The sequence below is a fragment of the Lynx canadensis genome, chromosome B3, assembly GCF_007474595.2.
Source record: "Lynx canadensis isolate LIC74 chromosome B3, mLynCan4.pri.v2, whole genome shotgun sequence".
NCBI classification, from domain to species: Eukaryota; Metazoa; Chordata; class Mammalia; order Carnivora; family Felidae; genus Lynx; species Lynx canadensis.
The window spans coordinates 49,850,127-49,873,696 of NC_044308.2; the positions used below are offsets into that span (position 1 = coordinate 49,850,127).

Below are 23,570 nucleotides of genomic sequence, written 5' to 3' on the forward strand. Positions count from 1 at the left end.
TTACAATAGCTCATTCAAGCTCCTTGGCAAACTATATATATTCACATCAAAAGACATTTGACAGGAAGAAAAGAACATCAAAAGAATTGCTCTTTTGTCAAAAGAACAATTTAAGGAATTTGTTTTGAATTCGAACTGCTTCATAAGGTCATGTTTATGTACTACAAAACAAAAAAAGGCTATGTATAGGTAAACTACTTTACAACACAAGTTGTGAGTATTGCACAGAGCTAACGGCCTGAAGGTTACTCTTGCCTAACATCTCTGTTTTCATGTAGAAAGTTGTCTTATAGTATAAACAAGATACAGGAGGATGAGCACTGTAACTGAGTTAAAAACTGCATCAATAATGTAGAAGCAATGAGTTTCTTTACAAAAGATTTCTTAAGGGGCACCTGGGTAGCTCAATCTGTTGAGCAGCCTACTTCAGCTCAGGTCAGGTCAGGATCTTGCTGTCCATGAGTTTGAGCCCCGCGTTGGGCTCTGTGCTGACAGCTCAGAGCCTGGAGCCTGCTTCAGATTCTGTGTCTCCCTCTCTCTCTGACCTTCCCCCACTCATACTTTGTCTCTGTTTCTCAAAAATGAATAAATGTTAAACAATTTTTTTTTAAAAAGGAAGATTTCTTTAAAATGTATTTTGATATTGGGTTCTTAGTCTAGCTTGAGTAATTTGTGTCCAGATATATTATATATATTTCTTTCTTTAAAATTATTATATAATTTAGTTTCATTAATTGTATGACTTTATCCCTTTACTTTTTCAAATTTTACATTTCTTGAAGTGTGTGTTTTCAAAAAACCAAAAGCACTCTGATTTTCTACAATATATTGATATCCTGAATGGAAACTCTGTAATCGGGGACTGTGTAAAGTCTTCTTGGATTCACAACCAGCCCTTAAAAATTTAATTAAAACATTTCAGATGATACGACTAAAACATTTTGAATCTGGCAACCACCAGTTTGTTCTCTATATTTATAGATCTGAATCTACTTTTTTGTGTATTCTTTTGTGTTTTTTTATTTTTTTAAATTTATTTATTTTTGAGATAATGCGAGAAGCAGAGTGCAAGCGGCAGAGGGGCAGACAGAGGAAGACACAGAATCCGAAGCAGGCTCCAGGCTCTGAGCTGTCAGAGCAGAGCCTGACTCGGGGCTCGAACTCAGCAACCATGAGATCATGACCCGAGCTGAAGTCGGAAGCTTAACTGAGTCACTCAGGCACCCCAATTCTTTTGTTTCTTTACATTCTATATATGAGTAAATGGGGTTGTGGGTATGGGCAAAATAGGTGAAGGGAAGCGGGAGAAACAGGTTTCTAGTTAAGGAATGACTAAATCATGGGAATAAAAGGTACAGCACAGGGAATATAATCAATGATATTGTAATAGTGTTGCACGGTGATGGATGGTAGCTACATTTCTGTGAGTGTAGCATAACATACAGAATTGTTGAATCACTATGTTGTACACGGGAAACTAATGTAGCATTAAGTATCGACTACAGGCAAAAATTTTTAAAACACATATTAAGGATCATATCCTCTATAGAAACTGAGCTGATGCATATATTTTTATTATTATTAAATCAGCACTGATGATTCTCGGTTATTATTCAATTACTGTAAAATTCAAATTAAAACTTCATTTAATTTTTGGTTCCATAATAAAATTTCACTTAAAAAGTCATGCCAACTAAACATATTCTCAATATCTTGATCAACCAAGGAAATATAAGTCCACACATAATTTGGCTTTGCCAACTAGAGACTACTTTTATATCATCATTCAAAAGATAACCAAAATATACTTTTTATTTATTACTGAAATTTCATTAAGGGAACAAAAAGAAATAAATCAAACAGCAAAAAGTCATATGTATCTTTTTCCTGTACATTTGGCAAAGGTTTTGAAGCTCTATTTATGAATTAAAATCTAGAATGGGAGATTTTCCCCCTAAAAGACACCCAATTGATTTTTTGAAAGCCTTTCTCTCTTTATCTCAAATTTACCAACAACTTTCAATAATACTGGACTGAAATAAATATTTCAACAGAATGTTGAAGAACATTGATTATTTTTACTTAAATGGGAACATAACACATGCCACAGGTATTCTGAAATTTTATTTAACTGTTTTTCAAGTAGATTTAAAAATAGTCACCTAAGTTGTACCAGACATCCATCTCTCCACTCAGGGTCCTCACTTCTACAATTGTTTGTCCCAAAAAATCATCTGACTCCTTTTTGAAATGCTGCTTGACTCTGGATTTAATGTCATCATCTTCATCCCACACTCTGACTTTGATTCGATCTGTGGAGTTATGGCACTCACTGAAAATAAATGTGGATAAGTTAACCATTAGTAACTGCTCTAAATGGCATTTGATGTTAGCAACTTGTTTTATATATAATTTCTTAATGTTTAGTTTTGAGAGAGAGAGAGAGAGAGAGAAAGAATGGGCTGGAAAGGGGCAGAGAGAGACAGAGAGAGACAGAGACAGAGGATCCGAAGCAGGCTCTGAGTTGTCAACACAGAGCCCAACTGGGGGCTCAAACTCACTAATGGTGAGATCATGACCTGAACCAAAGTTGGATGCTTAACTGACTGAGCCACCCAGGTGCCCTGCAACTCATTTTAAATCTGTCTAATCCAGAAAGGCATTGCATATTATCTAATAAAGGAGATTTCCCACCGACATAGTCCATCTAGAGGATGTTGTGGGTGTCAAGGATATTGAAAAATATTGCATTAGTTAAGCAATGTTAATAAGGGGAAATCACATCCTATTCCATCATATTTCCTTTCACTGAACTAGATATAATCAAATATGGGTCAAAAATCTTTGGTGTATTTTCTCTATATTTCCTGTTTGCAATGGTCGTCTAGAACAACATAGGCATGCTCAGAAAATACTGCACCATCAACATAAAGCCATTGTTATAGATGTGAAGAAAATGGATGTCACAGAGTAAAAATGAGACTACTGTTATGTGCAAGTACTTAATAAACTAAAAATCCCAATAAGTGTATAAGATATTATTAAACCAATTAGCATTAAAGCAAAATCCTTCTGTTTTTAAGATGAAACTGCACACTTCAATCCATTCCTCATTTTCAGGTTTCCTCTACCTACTCTTGTTGAAGCCCACACATACTATGTTAGTGTTGCCAACACATATCATGGTGTTTCCTGACCCTATGGCCTTTGTATACACTTTTCCCTATGCTTCTCTGCCTGCTAACCAATCAATCTTTAAGCATCAGCAGCTAGTCACCTGTTATCTATAACTGTTTTTGTAGCTATTGATCCAGTTAGGATCATCAATGATGAGCTCCAATTTGTTCTACACATGCATTCACTCTAGCATAAGGATCTTCAACCTGGGGTCAGTGAATGAATTCTTAACATACAAAATATATAAAGAGCTTATAAATCCCAAAACCTCAAAAACAAATAATCTAGTTAAAAATGCGCAGAAGACATGAACAGGCATTTTTCCAAAGAAGATATACAGATGGCCAAGAGACACATGAAAAGATACCCAACACCACTCATCATCAGGCAAATGCAAATCAAAACCATAATGAGCTATCACCTCACATCTGTGAGAATGGCTAAAATTAACAACACAGGAAACAACAATGTTGGCAAGGATATGGAGGAATGGGAACCCTCTTACACTGTTGGTGGGAATGCGAACTGGTGCAGCTACCCTGGAAAACAGTATGGTGGTTTCTCAAAAAGTTAAAAATAGAACTACCCTACTAAGGTCCAGCAAATGCACTAGTAGGTATTTACCCAAAGGATACAAAAATGCTGATCCAAGGGGGCACATACACCCTGATGTTTATAGTAGCATTATCAACAAGAGCCAAATTACGGGAAGAGCCCAAATGTCCATCAACTAATGAACAGATAAAGAAGATGTGGAATATATATACATACAATGGAATATGACTCAGCCATTAAAAAGAATGAAATCTTGCCATTTGCAATGATATGGATAGAACCAGAGAGTATTATGCTAATAAAAATAAGTCAGAGAAAGACAAATACCATATGATTTCACTCATATGTGGAATTTAAGAAACAAAACAAATGAATATAGGGGATAAAAAAAGAGGAAAATCAGAAAATAGACTCTTAACTATAGAGAACAAACTGAGGGTTGCTGAAGGGGAGGTGGGCAGAGGGGATAGGTCAAATGGGTGATGTATATTAAGGAGGGAACATGCGATGAGCAGTGGGTATTGTATGTAAGTGATGAATCACTAAACTCTACACCCGAAACTAATATTACACTGTATTTAACTAAATGAAATTTCAATAAAACTTGAAGAAAGAAAAAAAGAATAATAAAATGACTTCGTCTTTATTTTCTTTCAACTATGAGCATAAACAACAAATCAGAGCAGTGTCATCAATACCTGTAAGATTTTATCACTAATAAAACCACAGATATTTACATGTAGCATCACGAGTAATGACTGTAATATTATTTGTAACTATTATTTCCCCTACTAAAAGTATTCTTCAAAGTAATTGATTTTCTTTTCAATTCCATGTATTTTATTTCAGGCATTTACAAATACATGATTTTGAAAACAGTCCGTAGTTTTCACCAGATTGCCAAATGGACTAATGGCATAAAACATACTTAAGGACTCTTGACAGTATGCTCTCTCTTCCATTAACCTATGAGGCAAAATCATACCGTACATTTAAGAATAAAGTTTGGAATACGACATGGCAATGTGAAAATTATAGCTGCACTATTTATATGTAAAGTAAGAGTTTTTTTACAGAGAGCACTCTGGAAATTTCTGGAATTTTTTTTTATTGTTAACTAATGTTTAGGGGCACTAATGGCATAAGATGGGTTTGGCCAGGGATTTGGACACCTTACCATCTACTGGACAGCCTGCATGATTTGAAATGATACAAAAGTATTAATTAAAATGCAAAATCCATTGAAGATCACCTCAATGAGATTTTATTTTTTATATAAAAGCACCAACTCTTTTGCACATTTTAAGATATTGAAATTTCCAGTGCACCTGGGTGACTCATTCAGTTAAGTATCAGACTCCAGCACAGGTCACCATCTCATGGTTTGTAAATTTGAAGCTCATGGTCAGGTGCAGAGCCTGACTGGGACTCTCTCTCTCTCTGCTCCTCCCCTACTAGCAACCTCTCTCTCTCAAATTACATCAACTTTTTTTTTAATGTTTATTTTAATTTTTGACAGAGAGACAGACAGACAGACAGACAGACAGAAAGATATACCATGAGTGGAGGAGGGGAAGAAAGAGAGGGATACAGAGAAGCCGAAGCAGGCTCCAGGCTCTGAGCTGTCAGCACAGAGCTTGACATGGGGCTTGAATCCACGAACTGAGAGATCATGACCTGAGCTGAAGTCGGATGGTTAACCGACTGAGTCACCCAGGTGCCCCAAAATATATAAATAAACTTTAAAAAAAGTTTTAAAATTTCCTAGAAAATAGCTAGTATGTAAATCACCAAAGGCCAAGTTTATTGTTGTTGCTGTTCTGAACTTTACCAAGAGTTGTTTTCTGCTTTGAGAAATTATATTACCGGTGTCAAAATCACTTCAAGTATTTGAATCAAAGTATTTGTATCAGTCTGCAGTTGAAATAGTCACATATATGCTAATTCTACCAACAGATGAAAGCATACATCTACTACATTATGTGTTCCAGGGTACTTGTGTCCGATCCTTATATATTAAAATACATTTTTCTTTATATCATAGTTGGAATATTATGCTTATTTTTTGACATTATATTGATAAAATTGCATATTATTTTGTTTCAACATAAAAATGTCATCATGAATTATATCATATAAAAGGGGTCATTAGGACTAATACTGTTGAGAACTACTAACTACTTCTACCTGACTTATGAACCTCAGTTTATTTATCTATAAAAAGGGGGTAATAATACCTATCTTAGAAGATATTTTTGAAAATTAAAATAATATTCTATAACAGCTAGTACAGTGACAGACACTTAAGTGTTTGTTCTATAGTTGGCACTAATATAATGTCCTTATTTCATGAGTTATTTTTGAAGTTAGTACCTATGTTTATTAATATCTATATTCTTGACATGGTTTCTAGCATGCATCTAGCATTAAAAAACATATTCATTACAGATCTGCAAAGTTTTGCCAAAATAAAATGCTATTATACTTGAAGGAAAAATAATGTCATCCTTCTTAGATCATTTTTATCAAAGAAATTCTCTAATTTTGATAACTATTTTCCTATAATAATATGGTGTAAATAACAGGAAAAGAAGAAGAAGAATTAAATCAATGAAATTGTATCTACTGCAACTAACAAAACCACTTTCAACCACCCAGAACAGTTGGAAGAGATGATAGCACAGGTGTGGCCTATTCACTCAGGATCCCAGAGATAACACAAAGAAAATAAACCAAGAAAATCACAAAGAAAATAAAGTCAATGTAGGAAAAAACAAACAAACAAACAAAAAAAAAACAACAACCCAGCTCCCAACCCATTTGTCTCATCCTTAGAAAAACAAAAGAAAACTTAGAATATCAGTAAAAATAGTTATCATTGCCATAAACTTAAAACTCAAGATGTTACCAAGGCAGAAAGAAATCCTTCTTGTCACCTTTTGATAAAATAAATCTCAGAGTTCACATACATCCTAGGAAACAGACATCAAATATAATTTTTACCTGCAAATAATAGGCACGATAAATAGCAAACTCTGGATAATAAAGATTGGTAAACATTTCTAGAACCTATTATTTAACAAGATCAAACCATCCTGTCTTGTTTCTAGGAATAAATTTTTGAGGCCCTAGGCTTTGTTATAAATTTAAGGTAAAGATTTTTAGCTTATTATATATATACAACACACACAAAAAATAATCCATATACAAGAGTAATAACACATATATGTGTATACAAATAAACACACATATGTATAACTTTTCTTTTTCCTTGTACATACTTCATAAATGTATATGTATACATATATATTTTGTTTTTCTAAGTGTGTATGTGTGTATAAATAGGCCAAGTGGAGAGACAACACTGTAATATCTTTATTTTCAAATTCCTATTTAGAAATAGCTTCTCTGTTTTGTACCAGATGTAAGTACACCTTCTAAATGATTGCTCACATTTCCATTATTTTCTCCATTAATTTAGTTTGTATTTTTTATTATAACATCAAGAGTTCAACATTCCCTCACCCCATATACCCAAGTGCTCATTCACCCATTTAGCAGTTATTTACTGAGTACCTTTTAATCTACAGACACAAGTGAGACTTCGTGAGGTTAATTCACCCAACCATACTCTTCCTTTCTTAATGTCAAAATGAATTGCATGTGATATTAATGGATTCAGAACAAATATAATCAGTGATGGGCCCCCATTCTTGTGATTTTGCTGAAAGAAATTTAAATATCTCTGTGTGTCTCATTGATTCTATTTTTTCCATTTTTTAATTAAGTAAACCTTTAAATTTAGAATAATTATAAATTGAGAGAAAAGTTGCAAAGAGAATACAGAGAGCTCTGCATGTCCCCCAGACAGATTCCTCTATTATTAACATCTTACACTACCAACATTGTTACTATTTTTTTTCTCAGGAAGACATGCCAGTTCCTACTTTATCTTTCCCAGAGTTTTTTTTTTTAAAGAATATTAAAAAATAAACAATGTTTGCTATTATGATTTGGGTTTAAGCCATCAGAAACTTACATTTTAATCTCCGCAGAGTAAAGACTGGTGGGATTACCGTTGCAAATGCTGGAAATAAGAGGAGGATTTTGCAATGCATATAAAATCAGAGATTTAGTTTAAGGCAATGTGGCAAAGAATCATCACAGATGGATGCTTGGCATCTCTGAATATGCGCTTTCCATTTTGACTACATTCCTCCTTTATGTTCCTCATCTTCTCAAGAAAGACTGAAGCTAGATAACTCATATTCCTAGATTCCTCTGTAGCTATGACCCAGATATTTGACCCGCATTCCAGCAAGATCCGAACTCAAACTTGAACAAAGTGAAGCAGTGGCTCTCTTCTGAGGATTTGCTCTTTTGGAAACAGAGGTGGTGGGGGCTTTAATATTTTGACATAGAGTTTCTGGTATTTAGTTACGAGGAGCAAAAGTACTGGTTAAAGATGGCAATGTTGCTTTCTCCAAAGAAACCCTATGATATAATTGGACATTGTTTCTCCACAGAGAAACAATGCAGGTCAAAAGCAGGCACTTGACCTCTCCAAAAGCCTTGAGCAACTTAACAATGTGAGAAATAATCTTTCTTCTTCATAAACTAGAGTGAACTCTGTTGCTTGCAAAAGAATACTGAGTAATGTAGTAATTTTTAAACAATGAAGGGAGCTTCAATAACAGAGACTATGTGGAATTGGTCATGGAAAACATGATGGGGACAGACAGTGAAGATTTAATGACCTCAGTCTGGAAAGCCAATTCATTTTGAAATGCAGTAGCAAAACAACCGGTCAAACTGTTGCTTGCTATGCCCTGGAACTCTGACGACATGGCAAGCAAAGCTTTTTTATTACGTGAGTGGTAGGAATAAAATTTAGAATGTCTCCTTGTGCTTATTAAATTTTGCTGCTTTCAAAATGCACTACAGTGGAGGTGCACTCAAACTAAATCTAGACAGTCTGTAAGCAGAGATGCCAAGAAGCAGAGCTATGCCCAAAGAGGCTCACTCTGCTTGTGTCCTGCAATATAAATTGAGGATATCATAATTTGGAACCCTGCAAGGTTGAGAAAAGCCAGCTGTTTCTGTACATAAAAATGTGATGCGTATTTAACAAGCAGGGGTCTCTAAGTGCAACTTCAGAAAGATAAAACTGCTGTCTCTGGGCTTTTCAAACACTTTCCTTCCGGAGGTCTCTGAGTGACAGTGAAGAGAACTGAGAGGCAAAGCTGAGATTCCTGGTGTTGCATTCTCACCCTGGCTTACTTACTGTTTTGCAGAGGGTGAGGCAGCAGCTATCAGGTTAAGAGAAAGGAATTAGAGCAGAGGAGCCAGTAGTGAAGAGTTAAAATTTCCAGACCTATGTGGTTACTCGTAAAATTGTGCTGAAGCCCATCTTCTGGAATCCTGGTAAATATTTTCCAGGGAAGAGTATTGCCAAATGTGCCTCAGCCTGGCTACAGCTGTACTTAAAGCAAATGCGTTGCTCTTCATATCATCATCATGATCGTCATGATAATGATTATCATCATCATCTAAAGTTTCACTGATTTTTATGTCATCCTCATGCAAGAGCCCTGCTAATCTTCTCTGTATTGTTCTGATTTTAGTATATGTGCTGCCAAAATGAGCACTTTTTAATTATTTTTAGAGCCCACTTTCATTTGCTTTCAAATTTCCATAGTACCTGCTTAGAGCATAGGCATTGACAAATTGGACAAGGAAGGTGTCCCCAAATGTAGAACCAAGAACCTGGAGGAAAATGGATGAAAGAAATTCATCTGGAAAGTACAAGGGCCTGCCAGATTGGTTAGCCAAGCACTACTTCCGACACTAGGATCACCAAGTCCTGAGTGTACCTGGCCAGTAGGACTCTGTATTTGCTGATGTACCAACAAGGGTCTTACCTTTCCTACTTTCCCTATTACTGAATGAGACTTCTAAATTAGTATTACCTTATCTCCTTTTCTCACCACAAGAATACATTGGTAATTTTGGAGGACGAGAACTTTAATTTGTAAGACGTAGCATCACAAAGGTCCAAATCTGGAGCTGACGGAGAGACTACCCAGACATCATGGACTTCAAGTTAACTGCAGAAACTGGATACAATTTTGGGATTGCCTACTTGGGAAGGGTGAGGATGAATTCATTTTATTCAAATTAAATAAAGAGATAGAAAGGTTGTATATAAATGTTAAATAGTCACAGAGGTAGAAGGTGGCAGATACTATAAACATGTTCACTCAACAACCTTTCAACCCCTCCTTTTCTTTTTCTACTTTTATGCAAGTACTTCAGCCTCCCTAGTCACTGGAAATGACCACTTGACATAGTCCTTTTAATCCAATATAAGCCCAAGTCTTCTGGTCTTGTCTATTATATTTTCTTCTTTTACTATTCTGGAATGTGGATATAGAATAGCTTTCACTAAAGATGATAAAACAAAAAAAAAATGGATAAGCTTTGTTCTTTGATGGAATATAATTCAGTTACTGTATTAGCCCTCAAATCCCTGTACCTGGAATTCCTACTGCATGAAATAAACCACTTTTTACTAAGCTACAGTTGTGGTTTAATGTGAAAGTAAATGAAATTCTAATCAAATTAAGTAGGAAAATTATTTAAAAAAACTATAAAGTTCATTTTTGCTTGATTGCCTCGGATACAATTTAAAACAATTAATTTTTATACTTGCTGTGTTTTATGCCATTTCTTAACTACTTAATGTGTTTCCCAAACTCTGACTTTTATGAAAACACAAAGTTTTGCATTTAAGATGGGAAATGGCAGGCTCACATAAGAAAACAAAATTTGACAGCAAGAGAAATTACATACAAGAAAAAAAAATCTGTCACATATAATAGAAAAACCATAGTCTGATTAAATCTTTCTCCACTAGACCATATCCAACCTGATTATTTATCTAACCCAGACTTCTAGTTTAGTTTACCAGTTTGTGAATTTGGCTTTTTTTTTTTATTCTTTTTTTTTTTTTAATGAAATTTATTGACAAATTGGTTTCCATACAACACCCAGTGCTCATCCCAAAAGGTGCCCTCCTCAATACCCATCACCCACCCTCCCCTCCCTCCCACCCCCCATCAACCCTCAGTTTGTTCTCAGTTTTTAACAGTCTCTTATGCTTTGGCTCTCTCCCACTCGGTGAATTTGGCTTTTTTATCAGCAAAGAATAAGATATTTTACTGCACAAACACTTGAAAAATAAAATGAATATTGTTAGAGCCATTTGCTTTGTGGTTTTCCTTTAACTAAAAATAATTCCCTTCTTAAAGAGTGGATATGTCTAATTTTATGGTTTTTCATTGTTAAAGACTGGTTTTGTTTCCATGGGAATACAATATTTTATTTCTTCCCAAATTAAAAGAAAACATTTCCTCCCCCGCCCCGGGACTCAGAATTTTTGTGTGTGTCTGTGTTTTTGTTTTTGTTTTTAAATATACGAAATTTATTGTCAAATTGGTTTCTATACAACACCCAGTGCTCATCCCAAAAGATGCCCTCTTCAATACCCATCACCCACCATCCCCTCCCTCCCACCCCCCATCAGCCCTCAGTTTGTTCAGTTTTTAAGAGTCTCTTATGCTTTGGCTCCCCCACTCTAACCTCTATTTTGTGTGTGTGTGTGTGTGTGTGTGTGTGTGTGTGTGTGTGTGTGTTTTGTTTTTAATTCATAGGTACCATATCTCTATAGAGCCAATCAATGTTTTGCCAATTTTTTTTGGCTGCCATCCAAATGACTAATTTCTTTATAATTATTTATTCCAATTTTGCAAATGGTTTCAGTGCAAATATGTTTAGATTTAGAGTTTCCTGGAGATGGCCCAATATCCATCTCTAATGGCTAAAGCAAAACAAAAACAAAAACAAAACCCACTCCTCACTCAAATTATCAGAGTTTAACCCATTCTGAGAAAACCTGCTTTACCTACACAGATGCCCATGATTTTATAAAGTCAATAAAGCCTAAATTCAATGCAAAGAAAAACACACCCTTGCTCAAGTAATCATACTTTGATGGGAAGTCATTACTAATGTAGTTTATCAGCAAATAGTTGTTAAACGGAAACCGCACCTATAATGGCGCTGGATCTAATGAAGAAAGTAAAATATACATCTCGAGGCAATTATGTCACATAAAAAGCCAACAGGAAGTGATGTTACATTAAAAATCATGTATATTAAAATTATATAAAATTATAGCCATACCTTTTAAGTGTAGCAAATGAGATTTCTATATTTTAAATGGTATTGTACTGAGTTTGGTTAATAGAAACATTTAATAAAAGAGACTAAATATATATGAGTAAATATGTGTGGGCGTATGCACTAAAAAATTATAAGGGTATATATCAAAATGTAGGTGGTAGAATTCATAAAAATTTGTATTTTATTTTCATATTTATCTCTTACAATCAACAAAAGTGTACTTTAAAATATCTCGTAATTGTAAATAATCCCACTTCAACTCAGGGTGGAAGGCAGAACATTGGCTGAGAAAATCATCAGCCAGAAACCAGCAAGAGCCATCCCGAGGCAAAGCAGCAGCAGCCTTTTAAACAGTAATTAAATTCTCTAGTTACAGCTTAATTCTTTAAACCCTGACCCACCAAATGGAAATAATGTGAGACACTCAGTGTTCACATTTCCTTTTAGTGATTTATTATGAATTATGTAGCCCACTTTCACTGCAATATTGATGTCTCATTTGTTACTGAAGGAAGATCCCAACCCTATTACCTCTGAAGTGTATTATAGCACAGGAACAAATTCTAAGTTCAAAACCCAGGGACAGTGCACAGCGACTTTTCTCACCTGCATTTATTAAGGACAAGTTATGGGTATCAGGATCAAAATAACAGCCCCTAATATTTTACTCTGAAGTTTTCATGAGGTTTTTCTTTGTAGTAATAGAGCATTGGAGATCCATTCTATAAATTAATGACAAAGCAGATGATAAAAATAACAAGAAATGAATTATATTCTTAGTGGCACTTCCAAAAAAGGACAGGAGGTGAAGAGGGATTCATGCACTGGCTGAAAGAGCCCTTGAAATATCACAGATCACAGAACCAAAAGGCAAAGGATTACCTGATAAGATACACCCATTTGCCTGCCCTACCTTCAAGCCTCACAATTAGATCATAAATACCTCAAAGTCTTGTATTCTAATTTTATATCTAGTGTTTTCTCCACAGATACTATATTGCAGAATAAAATTATTTTGATAGCTAGCTTAAGAATTATTAAATGCTATTAAAATTTTGCATTAATTAATCAAAACTAATGATGTTAAGATGATAAAAGAAGGGCACTACTGGGTGGCTCAGTGGGTTAAGCATCCCACTCTTGATGCTCAGGTCACGTTCTTGGAGTTTGTGGGTTTGAGCCCCACACCCGGCTCTGTGCTGACAGCATGGAGCCTGCTTGGGATTCTCCCTCCCTCTCTCCTTCTCTCTTTCTCTGCCCCTTTCCTATTCATTCTCTCTCTCTCAAAAATAAATAAATAAATAAATAAATAAATAAATAAATAAATAAATGGCTAATAAAGGCAAAAAAAATAACTTTAGACAAATACGTTACTGCCCATTTTGCTGTGGAAAGAGAGATTAGGAAGACAGAGATCAGAAAATAGAAAGATATATATGATATGTATATGTGGAGGCTGAAAGTATAAACTAGTAAAAACAAAGAGTAAAATTGTGATATTCAGGGACTGAGTTTGGGAGAGTAAGAGAGGTTTTGTTTAAGGGTACAAACTTGTAACTAGTAGATAAATGAGTCCTGGAGAGCTAATGCGTGGTAGACTGAATACAGACAACATTACAATCATCAAATGTACTTAGAGACTAGATCATAATTATTCCCACCACAAAAAAAGAAATAACTATGTGATATGATAGAGGCACTAACACCATATTAGTAATATTACAAGATATAAATGTATGAAATTAAGGTATTATACACCTTAAATTCACATAATGTGTTTTTTTTTAATTTATTTAAATGTAAGCAGGTTAACATACAATGTAGTATTGGTTTCAGGAGTAGAACCCAGTGATTCATAACTTATATGTCACACTCAGTGCTCATCCCAACAAGTGCCCTCCTTAATCCCCATCACCCATTTATCCCAACCCCACCCAATACCCCACCAGCACCCCTAAGTTTGTTCTCTGTATTTACGAGTCTCTTGTGGTTTGCCTCTCTATTTGCTTTATCTTATTTTCCCTCCCTTCCCCTATGTTCATCTGTCGTGTTTCTTCAATTCCACATATGAGTGAAATCATATAATATTTTTCTTTCCCTGCCTGACTTATTTTGCTTAGCATAGTACACTCTAGATCCATCCACATTGTTGCAAACGGTAAGATTTCATTCTTTTTGATCCCAAACCAGATAAAAACCCCACTAAAAATAAGAATTTCAGGCCAATATCCCTCATGAAACTGGATGCAAAAATTCTCAACAAGATACTAGCAAATCACATTCAACTGTACATTAAAACAATTATTCACTCAGATCAAGTGGGATTTATTCCTGGGCTGCAGGACTTGTTCAATATTCTCAAATCCATTAGTGAGACACACCACATTAATAAAAGAAAGGATAAGGACCATATCATCCTTTCAATAAATACAGAAAAAGCACTTGACAAAATACAGCATCTTTTCTTGATAAAAACCCTCAAGAAAGGAGGGATAGAAGGAACATAGCTCAACATCATAAATCCATACAATGTTACACCTCAAATGTATTTCAAGTAAAAATAGCAGGTATAAAACTGGAGGCCCAAATGGCACTCTCAAAAATAGGAGAAATGTTTATGTGCATAAGAATGGGTATCTAAGACGGGTGTGGTTTCTACTCACCATTTTTTGGTGCACCATGTATTTTTCCAAGCTCACTTTATTCATTGTTTTTCTTAGGACAAGTATTTCCTTTCCCTACTCCTGTACCTGATAAACATTTACCTGTCTTTCAAAACTCAGATGAAATATCATCTGTGAATGAAACTTCCCTGAGAGTTTCTGTGGCTTTTTTTTTTCTCATATTTTAATCCCTCATACCTGTAGCAAATAGATACTCAAAATTGCTTACTGGAGAAAGAAAAAAAAAAAGAAATATCACAGAGTTCCTGTTTCTCCACATTCTCACCAACAATTATTAGTTCTGGTCTTTTTTATTTGCCATTCTGACAGGTGCAAGGTATATCTCATTGTGGACTTGATTTACATTTCCCTGATGATTAGTGATGCTGAGCACCTTTGCATGGGTCTGTTGGCTATCTGTGTATTTTCTTTGGAAAATTGTCCATTTAATTCCTCTGACCATTTTTTAACATAATTGTTTGTGGGGTTTGCAGTTGAGTTTTATAAGTTCTTTATCTACTTTGGATATCAACCCCTTATCATATATATCATTTGCAAATACCTTCTCCTATTCAGTAGGTTGCTTTTGTTCATAGTTTCCCTTACAATGCAAAAGCTTTTTCTTCTGTGTTGTTAACTATGTGGAGAAAAGGGACACTGTTGGTGGGAATGTAAATTGATATAGCCACTGTGGAAAACAGTACGGAGGTTCCTCAAAAAATTAAAAATAGAAATACTCTACTATCTAATAATTCTACTACTTGGTGTTTACCCAAAGAAAACAAACACAAATTCAAAAAGATACATGACCCCTATGTTCACTGCAGCCTTATTTATAATAGCCAAGATATGAAAGCAACCAAAGTGTCCACTGATAGATGAATGGGTAAAAGAAGATGTACACACACATATGCACATATATCACAATGGGATATTACACAATCCTTAAAAAGGATGAGATCATGCCACTTGAGATAACATGCATAGATGCTATGCAGATAACATGGATAGATGGAGAGGGTATTACACTAAGCGAAATAAATCAGACTGAGAAAGACAAATACCGTATGGTTTCACACATATGTGGAGTCTAAATATCAAATGAACAAACAAATGGTAAGAATCAGACCTATAAATAAAGAAAAGTGATGGCTACTAGAGGAAAGGGTTGTGGGAAGATAGGCAAAATGGGTGAAGGGGAGTGGAACATACAGGCATCCACTTATGGAAGGAGTAAGTCATGGGAATAAAAAGCACAGCATAGGGAATATAGTCAGTAATGTTGTAATAGTGTTGCATGGTGACACATGATGGCAACATTTCCGGTGAGCACAGCATAACACAGAGTTGTTGAATCACTATGGTAGACACTTGAAACTAAGGTACCATTGTGTGTCAACTATACTTAAATAAATAAAATATCAGTTAAGAGTAATCATACTCTTGTGATAGCTCATTAAACATTACAAATATATTCATGTTTAAATTTGTGGCACAATTATGTAGTTGAAATCGAACCATTTGTTTGAAGTTAGAAATAAAGTCCACTTTAGATGTGTGCTTGACATTTATTTGCCATTTGAATACAGACATTATCTTCCCAAGTCTGACTTTAAGTGGTGACATGCATTTTTTTCTTAAACTTACTTCTCCCTGAAATAAAGAAGCTGTATGTCAACGACTTGTAAAGCAAAATATAATACAACTATAAAGGTCCTGGAAGAGTGTATGTTGCCATTGTTTTGTGGTTATCTTATTATAGCTCCAATACCCCAAGGTCTGTGATGCAGACAAGTTATGCCATTTTCATTTTACTTTCAAGGCCAAAGTGTATTAGGCTTGGTGGAATAATAAAAAAGGCTTGGAAAAATATCTACCTGATACAAATTTCATTTGAGCCACTTACTAGAAATATGATTTGGGTCAAATTATGCAGTTACATTGAGTCTCCATGTCCAATCTATAAAGTTAGAATATCAATAATTATCTGTTAAAGATGATTATTTATATAACACTTAGAATGATATTGGGCATTTAGTAGGTTTTTAAGTACAGCTAAGGAATGAATGAAGCTACTTTTATGACTCAAACATATAAATATCATTTGCCTCTAACAGAGAAGAACAAGTTACTGCAGATACAGGAAACAGGAAAACATACGATTAGTCTGGTTATCAGAATAGGAAATTTATTAAATAATCAATGTATACTAATGCAATAAAATCTTATTCAACTAACAGCTCAGAGACCAGAACCAGCTTTGGATTCTGTGTCTCCCTCTCTCTCTGCCTCTCCCCAACTTGTACTCTGTCTCTGTCTCTGTCTCTGTCTCTCTCTCTCTCTCAAAAATAAATAAATAAACAAATAAATAAATAAAACATTTTTAAAAATTAAACAAAAAGATTGAGCATCCTTTTACCAATTTTCACTGCAATGAGCATAATTCATGTTATTATATATTTGTATTCAGTGCATTATTTATTAAATGTCTGAAAAGGTGGAAAAAAAACTAATAAAAAGTACCCTTCTCTGCACCCCTCTCACACCCTGTATATCCAAGAGACCTCTACAGAGCTTATGACTATTTCTGGCCAGAGAAAAAGGGTTCAACTAAATAGGCAGAATTTATCTCGGGGGAGAACAGAATCAGTGAGCATTAGTTTCTATGGCACCTAACTTGCCTTTCTCTTAGATTCTCCCCAACACCCTTTATTAGAAAAGATGAGTTCTCTTCTCCCACAAAACTGTAAAGCAATGATGGAAAGGTCAGCAACAAGTTGCAGTTACAACAACCGTCTGATCAGACTTTATGTGAACACTACACTTGAATCAGGAGCAGCAATCAGGTAATTGCTATTAGCTAATTAGGTAAATACTATTAGCTAACAGCCATCTCATTCCCAATATCGGCAACACGGCACAGCTTAAGGAAGACTTCAGCAGTGATCATTAAGGAATTGCAAAAGAAGAGAAGCAATGTCTGGGAATCATACATTCCAATTAGCTTTTCCACTTAAATCTAAGCTTCAACCAACTATCTGGAATGGGGTAACTGCATTTACGAATTCATAAATAGTAACATTGGTTATATTTCAGTCCTCCCTGGACTCTTTGGAGGTGGATGCTACAAAAAATACCAAGAGATGGAATCCAAAAAGAAAAAAAAAAATAACAAGCCACTGCACAAACACAACAAAGCAACTGATAGCATCTGTGATATTTGGGCATCTACATTAGCTAAACTTTATCACTAAAATGAAAACTCAGTGTGTCTTGAAAATTTAAGTTGAATGTTTGTAATTATGAACAGCTAGAAGAAAAATTTAGCCAAATGTTTGACTGTTTTCAAACTTCCAAAAGTTTGTATAACAAACATAAAACAATCCAATTTCATCAACTGTACACACAATTTAAGTTAACAAAACTATGCAAAAACATTATCCACCAGATACAAAGTTAAGACTGATTATTCAGGTAAAATTTTAGTATAAGATACTTTAAATTGAATCATATGAAGTTGCCATTTCTACAGGTCAGAAGGGTTGACTATCAGCAATTTCATATGACCCAACCTAGTAATAAACAGTTTTATATAATGAAGTTTTGTTTGTATCCTAGTTTGTACTTGGTAAGATTAAAGAAATAAAAAACAAATAAAAACAACTAGTGCATTCACAAAAACTTGCCCGATTATTAATCAAGATACTGAAGCAATTAGGAGAGGTATGGGAGGGTACTGTGTATGTATGTATTTATTTAATAGGCTCCATACCCAACACAGGATTGAACTCACAATCCCGAGATTATGAGTCCAATGCTCTACCAGCAGAGCCAGCCAGGTGCTCCTGGAAGGGCAAATTAATTACCAGATAATTTAACAATGCAGTTGAGAAAGCTGTGGAGATCTTCAAGATTTACTAAATTTGATTCCCTTGAGAATGGCATCGATCCCAGAGGAGATCACTAAAATATTATCATAAATGCTTTACAAGCAACTCATCTACTCTTCAAGGATTTTCCCATCCCACTCCTCCAATGCAACAGTAGATTAATTTTGTCTAGTCAAAAAATACAAAGATTTTAAGCTCATGTGAGAATTTTATTGTCCTGACATTTGACCCCAAAGTGGAAGACCTTCAAAACTTCTGGCTGTTAAGGAGTTTAGTGGGTTCTAGAAAGGTAAGATCCATACTCTTAAGGGGCAGTAAATTTTTTAAAAATTAGATTTTAAATAAGGGGTGAAAAAAGAATAGAGTTTCAAAATTAAAAAAAAAAAAGGAGGGGGTGAATAGTAAAAGCTAGGCACAACAGTCACAGATGTAAGGTCACCGCCAGATGAGAAAGTCAGTGAGGAGTTAGCCAGGTTGGCAGATAGCATTCACAAATATGTGTTACTCTTGACTTGCATGTTGCACAAATTCCTGGTACGTACATATAAAGTCTTCTAGAAGGACTCACTATTCCTGATTGTACATGGCTACTAGCTGTTTTTAGAAATACTTTCTATCCTCTGAGCTCTCGGAAAAGCCAGTGCACAAATGTATCAACTTAATTTTCCCTCAATTTACCATTTTCTCCACAACTTTACTCCTATATTGCAAAATATTTTGTGTTCAAATCATTTAGTTTCTTTTCAATCCTAATGACTGAATACACAACTGAAAAATAAAACTGGATTAGTTGCTTCAATTTCTCCTTGGAACAAAGCAAGGTATAAATGAGCAATAGTTTACAATTAAATATTTAATTAAACATTAAATAGTTAAGCATTAAAGAATAAGGCTTTAAATCACTTTAAATATAAATATTATGTTAGTAGTGTTAAAAAAAATAAAGTCACTGTCTCCTTTTTTGATTGAATTTTCCAAACACACATACTTAATTATCTGTCAATAGTAAACTTTCATAAAGTAATAAATGTATGATGTCAGAAAGATCCCTGGATATCATCTTGAGGTATGCTAAATGTTCCCACAGAATTCGTGGTAATTTTCCACCCTGTGTTTTTTTTTTTTATCCTTACTTCTGTGTGGAAAGAGTGAAAAAGGATAACATGATCTAGTCAAAACAAAAGCCCAAGAGGTTACTTTCACTGCTTATTTCACTCTAACCAAATAAAAATTCATTTTGTACTTTTTGTTCCTTCAGGTCCAATTCAATTCAAAAGCAGCAAAGTTTGTCAGATAGACACATAACTGAAAGAAAATAACAAGCTTATTATGAAGGCTAAGGACATTTATAGAATTTTCATCAGGCAGGAAAACAGACACCGCAAATACTAAAAAAAAAAAAAAGAAATGTCTAAGTTCACTAAATAATTCTCAAGGAGCATACACAGAGAAGAAAGATCTTTGGAACTTCTTGGGGAAAAAATGTCACTGAAGGAACAGTAAGAAGGAAGAAGTTGGGGTTAAGAAATAGTGAAAATGAAAAAAGTTTATAAAAGACACTTTCATTGGTAAGAAATTAACTTCAGAAATTATCATTTGAAAACAATTATTAAGTATATTCTTTAGAAAAAAATATTTTTAGGCTTATTTTTACCCAACATCATTTTAGGAGATCCTCTCCCTCAAGGAGCTCAAAATATAAGTGCGAAGAGAACACTAATGTACATAAAAGACATGAAAATCATTATGGACTAAAACAAAAATGATCTAAAATGTTGTGTAACTACTAGGAAAATACCATCAGTGCAAGTGGATGTGCCTAAGATGTCACAATTTTTGGGTAATGACTTATTATATATAAAAATCAATAAGCTATGAAAAATTTACAACAGTTATATGTACCAATTTAGCCCCTCCAGGAACCTCTAGTGAAAGAGTCAAGTACTTAGAGAAAAAGGCAGAGGCTGGCTGTACAAGTTATAACTTCAACAAAGTCTGAGACTCATTGTTTTCAGCTGCAAATGTGTAGAAATGCCTAATGACCCGGAGTTGCCTCTAGAATTAAAATGCTATTAAACGTGTAGAACACTGTAAACGATAAACAGGCAGAACACAAGGAATGGTAGTGATGGCGGTCACAGACATCATCGTTGTCATCACCATCATCGTAGAAGAAAAATTCTGTATCATCAATTGTAGAGTGTAAATGCATAATTAATGGAGTACTGATTTTTATTAAAAAAAATTTTTTTTAATGTTTATTTTTGAAACAGAGAGAGACACAGAGTGTGAGCAGGGGAGGGGCAGAGAAAAAGGGAGATACGGATTCTGAAGCAGGCTCCAGGCTCTGAGTTGACAGCACAGAGCCCGACGCAGGGCTCAAACCCATGAACTGCGAGATCATGACCTGAGCTGAAGTCAGACACTTAACGGACTGAGCCACCCAGGTGCCTCTGGAGTACTGATTAACAGAAGGATGAAATTAATTTTTGTCACTGGATTTTTAGCTTGTTGAGGTAAAACTGGCAGTTAAAATGTATAATTTACCAGATCTTGGCAAATGTATTTGCCCACATAACCACAACCACAGTCAAGAGAATTAACACATCTGGTGAAGCTGGGTGGCTCAGTTGGTTAAGTCTCCCACTTTTCAGCTCAGGTCATGATCCCAGGGTTGTAGGAGATTCAGCCCCATATCTGGGCTCTTGGACTCAGAGACTCTCTGTTCAGGGTGGAGCCTGCTTAAGATTCTCTCTCTCACTCTCTCTTAAAAAAAACAAAAAACAAAAAACAAAAAAAAAAAAAAAACAAAAACATATCCATCACCTCCAAAAGCTTTCTTGGACTTCTTGAAGTCAATTCCTCTTATCCTTTCCCTTTCTGACTCCCCAGGCAACCACTAACCTAATGTCTTATAGTGCTAGTTTGGTATTAGTTTCTATTTTTATTTTTCTATAATTATATAAAAATGAATAAAACTGTACACTTTTTTTTAAATTCCTTCAGTTAACTTAAGATTTATTCATGGTGTATACCAATAGTTCAATTCTTTCCAGTACTAAGTAGTATTACAGCCAAAGTATATATGCCACAACTTGCTTTCCTGTTCACTTGTTAATGAAAATTTGGTTTTTTAGTCTTTATCTATTACAAAGAAATCTGCTATAAATATTTGTCCATGAATCTTTCTTTTTAAGAAACTAATGTTTTTTCCCAAGTGGTTGTACCACCTTAGATTCTCACCTGCCAAAGATTTCCAGCTCCTCCTCATCCATGACAATACTGGGCAACAGAAGCATAAGGTCTAAAGGAGACTACTGGAAGTGTACTATTATAAGGTTTTTATACTGCATGTGAAGTATAATATCACTGATAAGTTAATTGTGATAATTTAAAGATATATACTATACATCCTAAAGCAACTGCTAAAATAAGAAAATGAGATACAACTCCAAGTAGATCAGATGCAGTCATAAAGTTGACAGGTCCAAAAGAAAAAAAAAAAGAAAAAGAAAAAGGCTAGAACTGATATATGAATTCAGCAAAGTCACAGGATATAAAATCAATGTACGGATCAGTTACATTTCTGTACACCAATAATGAAGCAAGAGAAAGGGAAATCAAGAAATCGATCCCATTTACAATTACAACAAGAACCATAAAATACCTAAGAATAAACCTAGCCCAAAAGGTAAAAGATCTGTATGCTGGAAGCTATAGAAAAATTATAAAAGAAATTGAAGAAGACACTAAGAAATGGGAAAACATTCCATACTCATGGATTGGAAGAACAAATATCGTTAAAATGTCGATACTACCCAAAGCAATCTACACATGCAATGCAATCCCAATCAAAATTGCACTGGCATTCTTCTCAGAGCTACAACAAATAATCCTAAAGTTTGTATGGGACCACCAAAGACTCTAATTAGCCAAAGTAACATTGAAAAAGAAAACCAAAGCTGGAGGCCTCACAATTCCAGACTTTAGCGTGTATTACAAAGCTGTAATCACCAAGACAGTATGGCATTGGCACATAAACAGACACATAGACCAATGGAATAGAATAGAGAACACAGAATTGGGCCCACAAATGTATGGCCAACTAATCTTTGACAAAGCAGGAAACAGTATCCAATGGAAAAAAGACAGTCTTTTTAGCAAATGGTGCTGGGAGAACTGGACAGCAACATGCATAACAATGAATCTGGACCACTTTCTTACACCATACACAAAAATAAACTCAAAATGGATCAAAGACCTAAATGTGAGATAAGAAATCATCAAAATCCTAGAGAAGAAAACAGGCAACAACCTCTTTGACCTCCAATACAGCAACTTCTTACTTGAACTATCTCCGAAGGCAAGGGAAATAAAAGTGAAAATGAGATACTGGGGTCCTCATCAAAATACATACATACATACATACATACATACATACATACATACATACATACTTCTGCAGAGCAAAGGAAACAATCAACAAAACTAAAAGGCAACCAATGGAATGGAAGAAGATATTTGCAAACGACATATCAGATAAAGGGTTAGTATCCAAAATCTATAAAGAACTTACCAAACTCAACACCTGAAAAACAAATAATCCAGTGGAGAAATGGACAGAAGACATGAATAGACACTTTTCCAAAGCAAACATCCAAATGGCCAACAGACACATGAAAATACGCTCAACATCGTGCATCATCAGGGAAATACAAATCAAAACCACAATGAGATACCACCTAGCAGCAGTGAGAGTGGTTAAAATTAACAACTCAGGCAACAACAGAGGTTGACCTGGCCATGGAGAAATGGGAACCCTCTTGCACTGTTGGTGGGCATGCAAACTGGTGCAGCCACTCTGATAACAGTGTGGAAGTCCTCAAAAAATTGAAAATAGAATTACCATACACCTGAGTAATAGCACTATTAGGAATCTTTCCAAAAGATAAAGAAGTGCTGATTCATAGGGCACATGATACCCTATCAACGGACGAATGGATAAAGAAGATGTGTTTTATATACACTTGGCAATGAGAAA

General features: G+C 34.8%; 1 protein-coding gene and 1 non-coding gene across 2 annotated transcripts in view; both read right to left on the minus strand.

The window, feature by feature from the left end:
• Positions 1–23,570, minus strand: part of UNC13C (unc-13 homolog C) — a 613,702-nt gene that overhangs the window by 309,406 nt on the left and 280,726 nt on the right. Inside the window, exon 14 of the mRNA XM_032593636.1 lies at positions 2,163–2,332. Coding sequence (XP_032449527.1) covers positions 2,163–2,332 — 170 coding nt within the window. The remainder of the gene's footprint in view (positions 1–2,162; positions 2,333–23,570) is intronic.
• On the minus strand, positions 9,274–9,380 carry LOC115517342. The gene has a single exon (XR_003969806.1). It is a non-coding gene; the product is annotated as a U6 spliceosomal RNA (small nuclear RNA).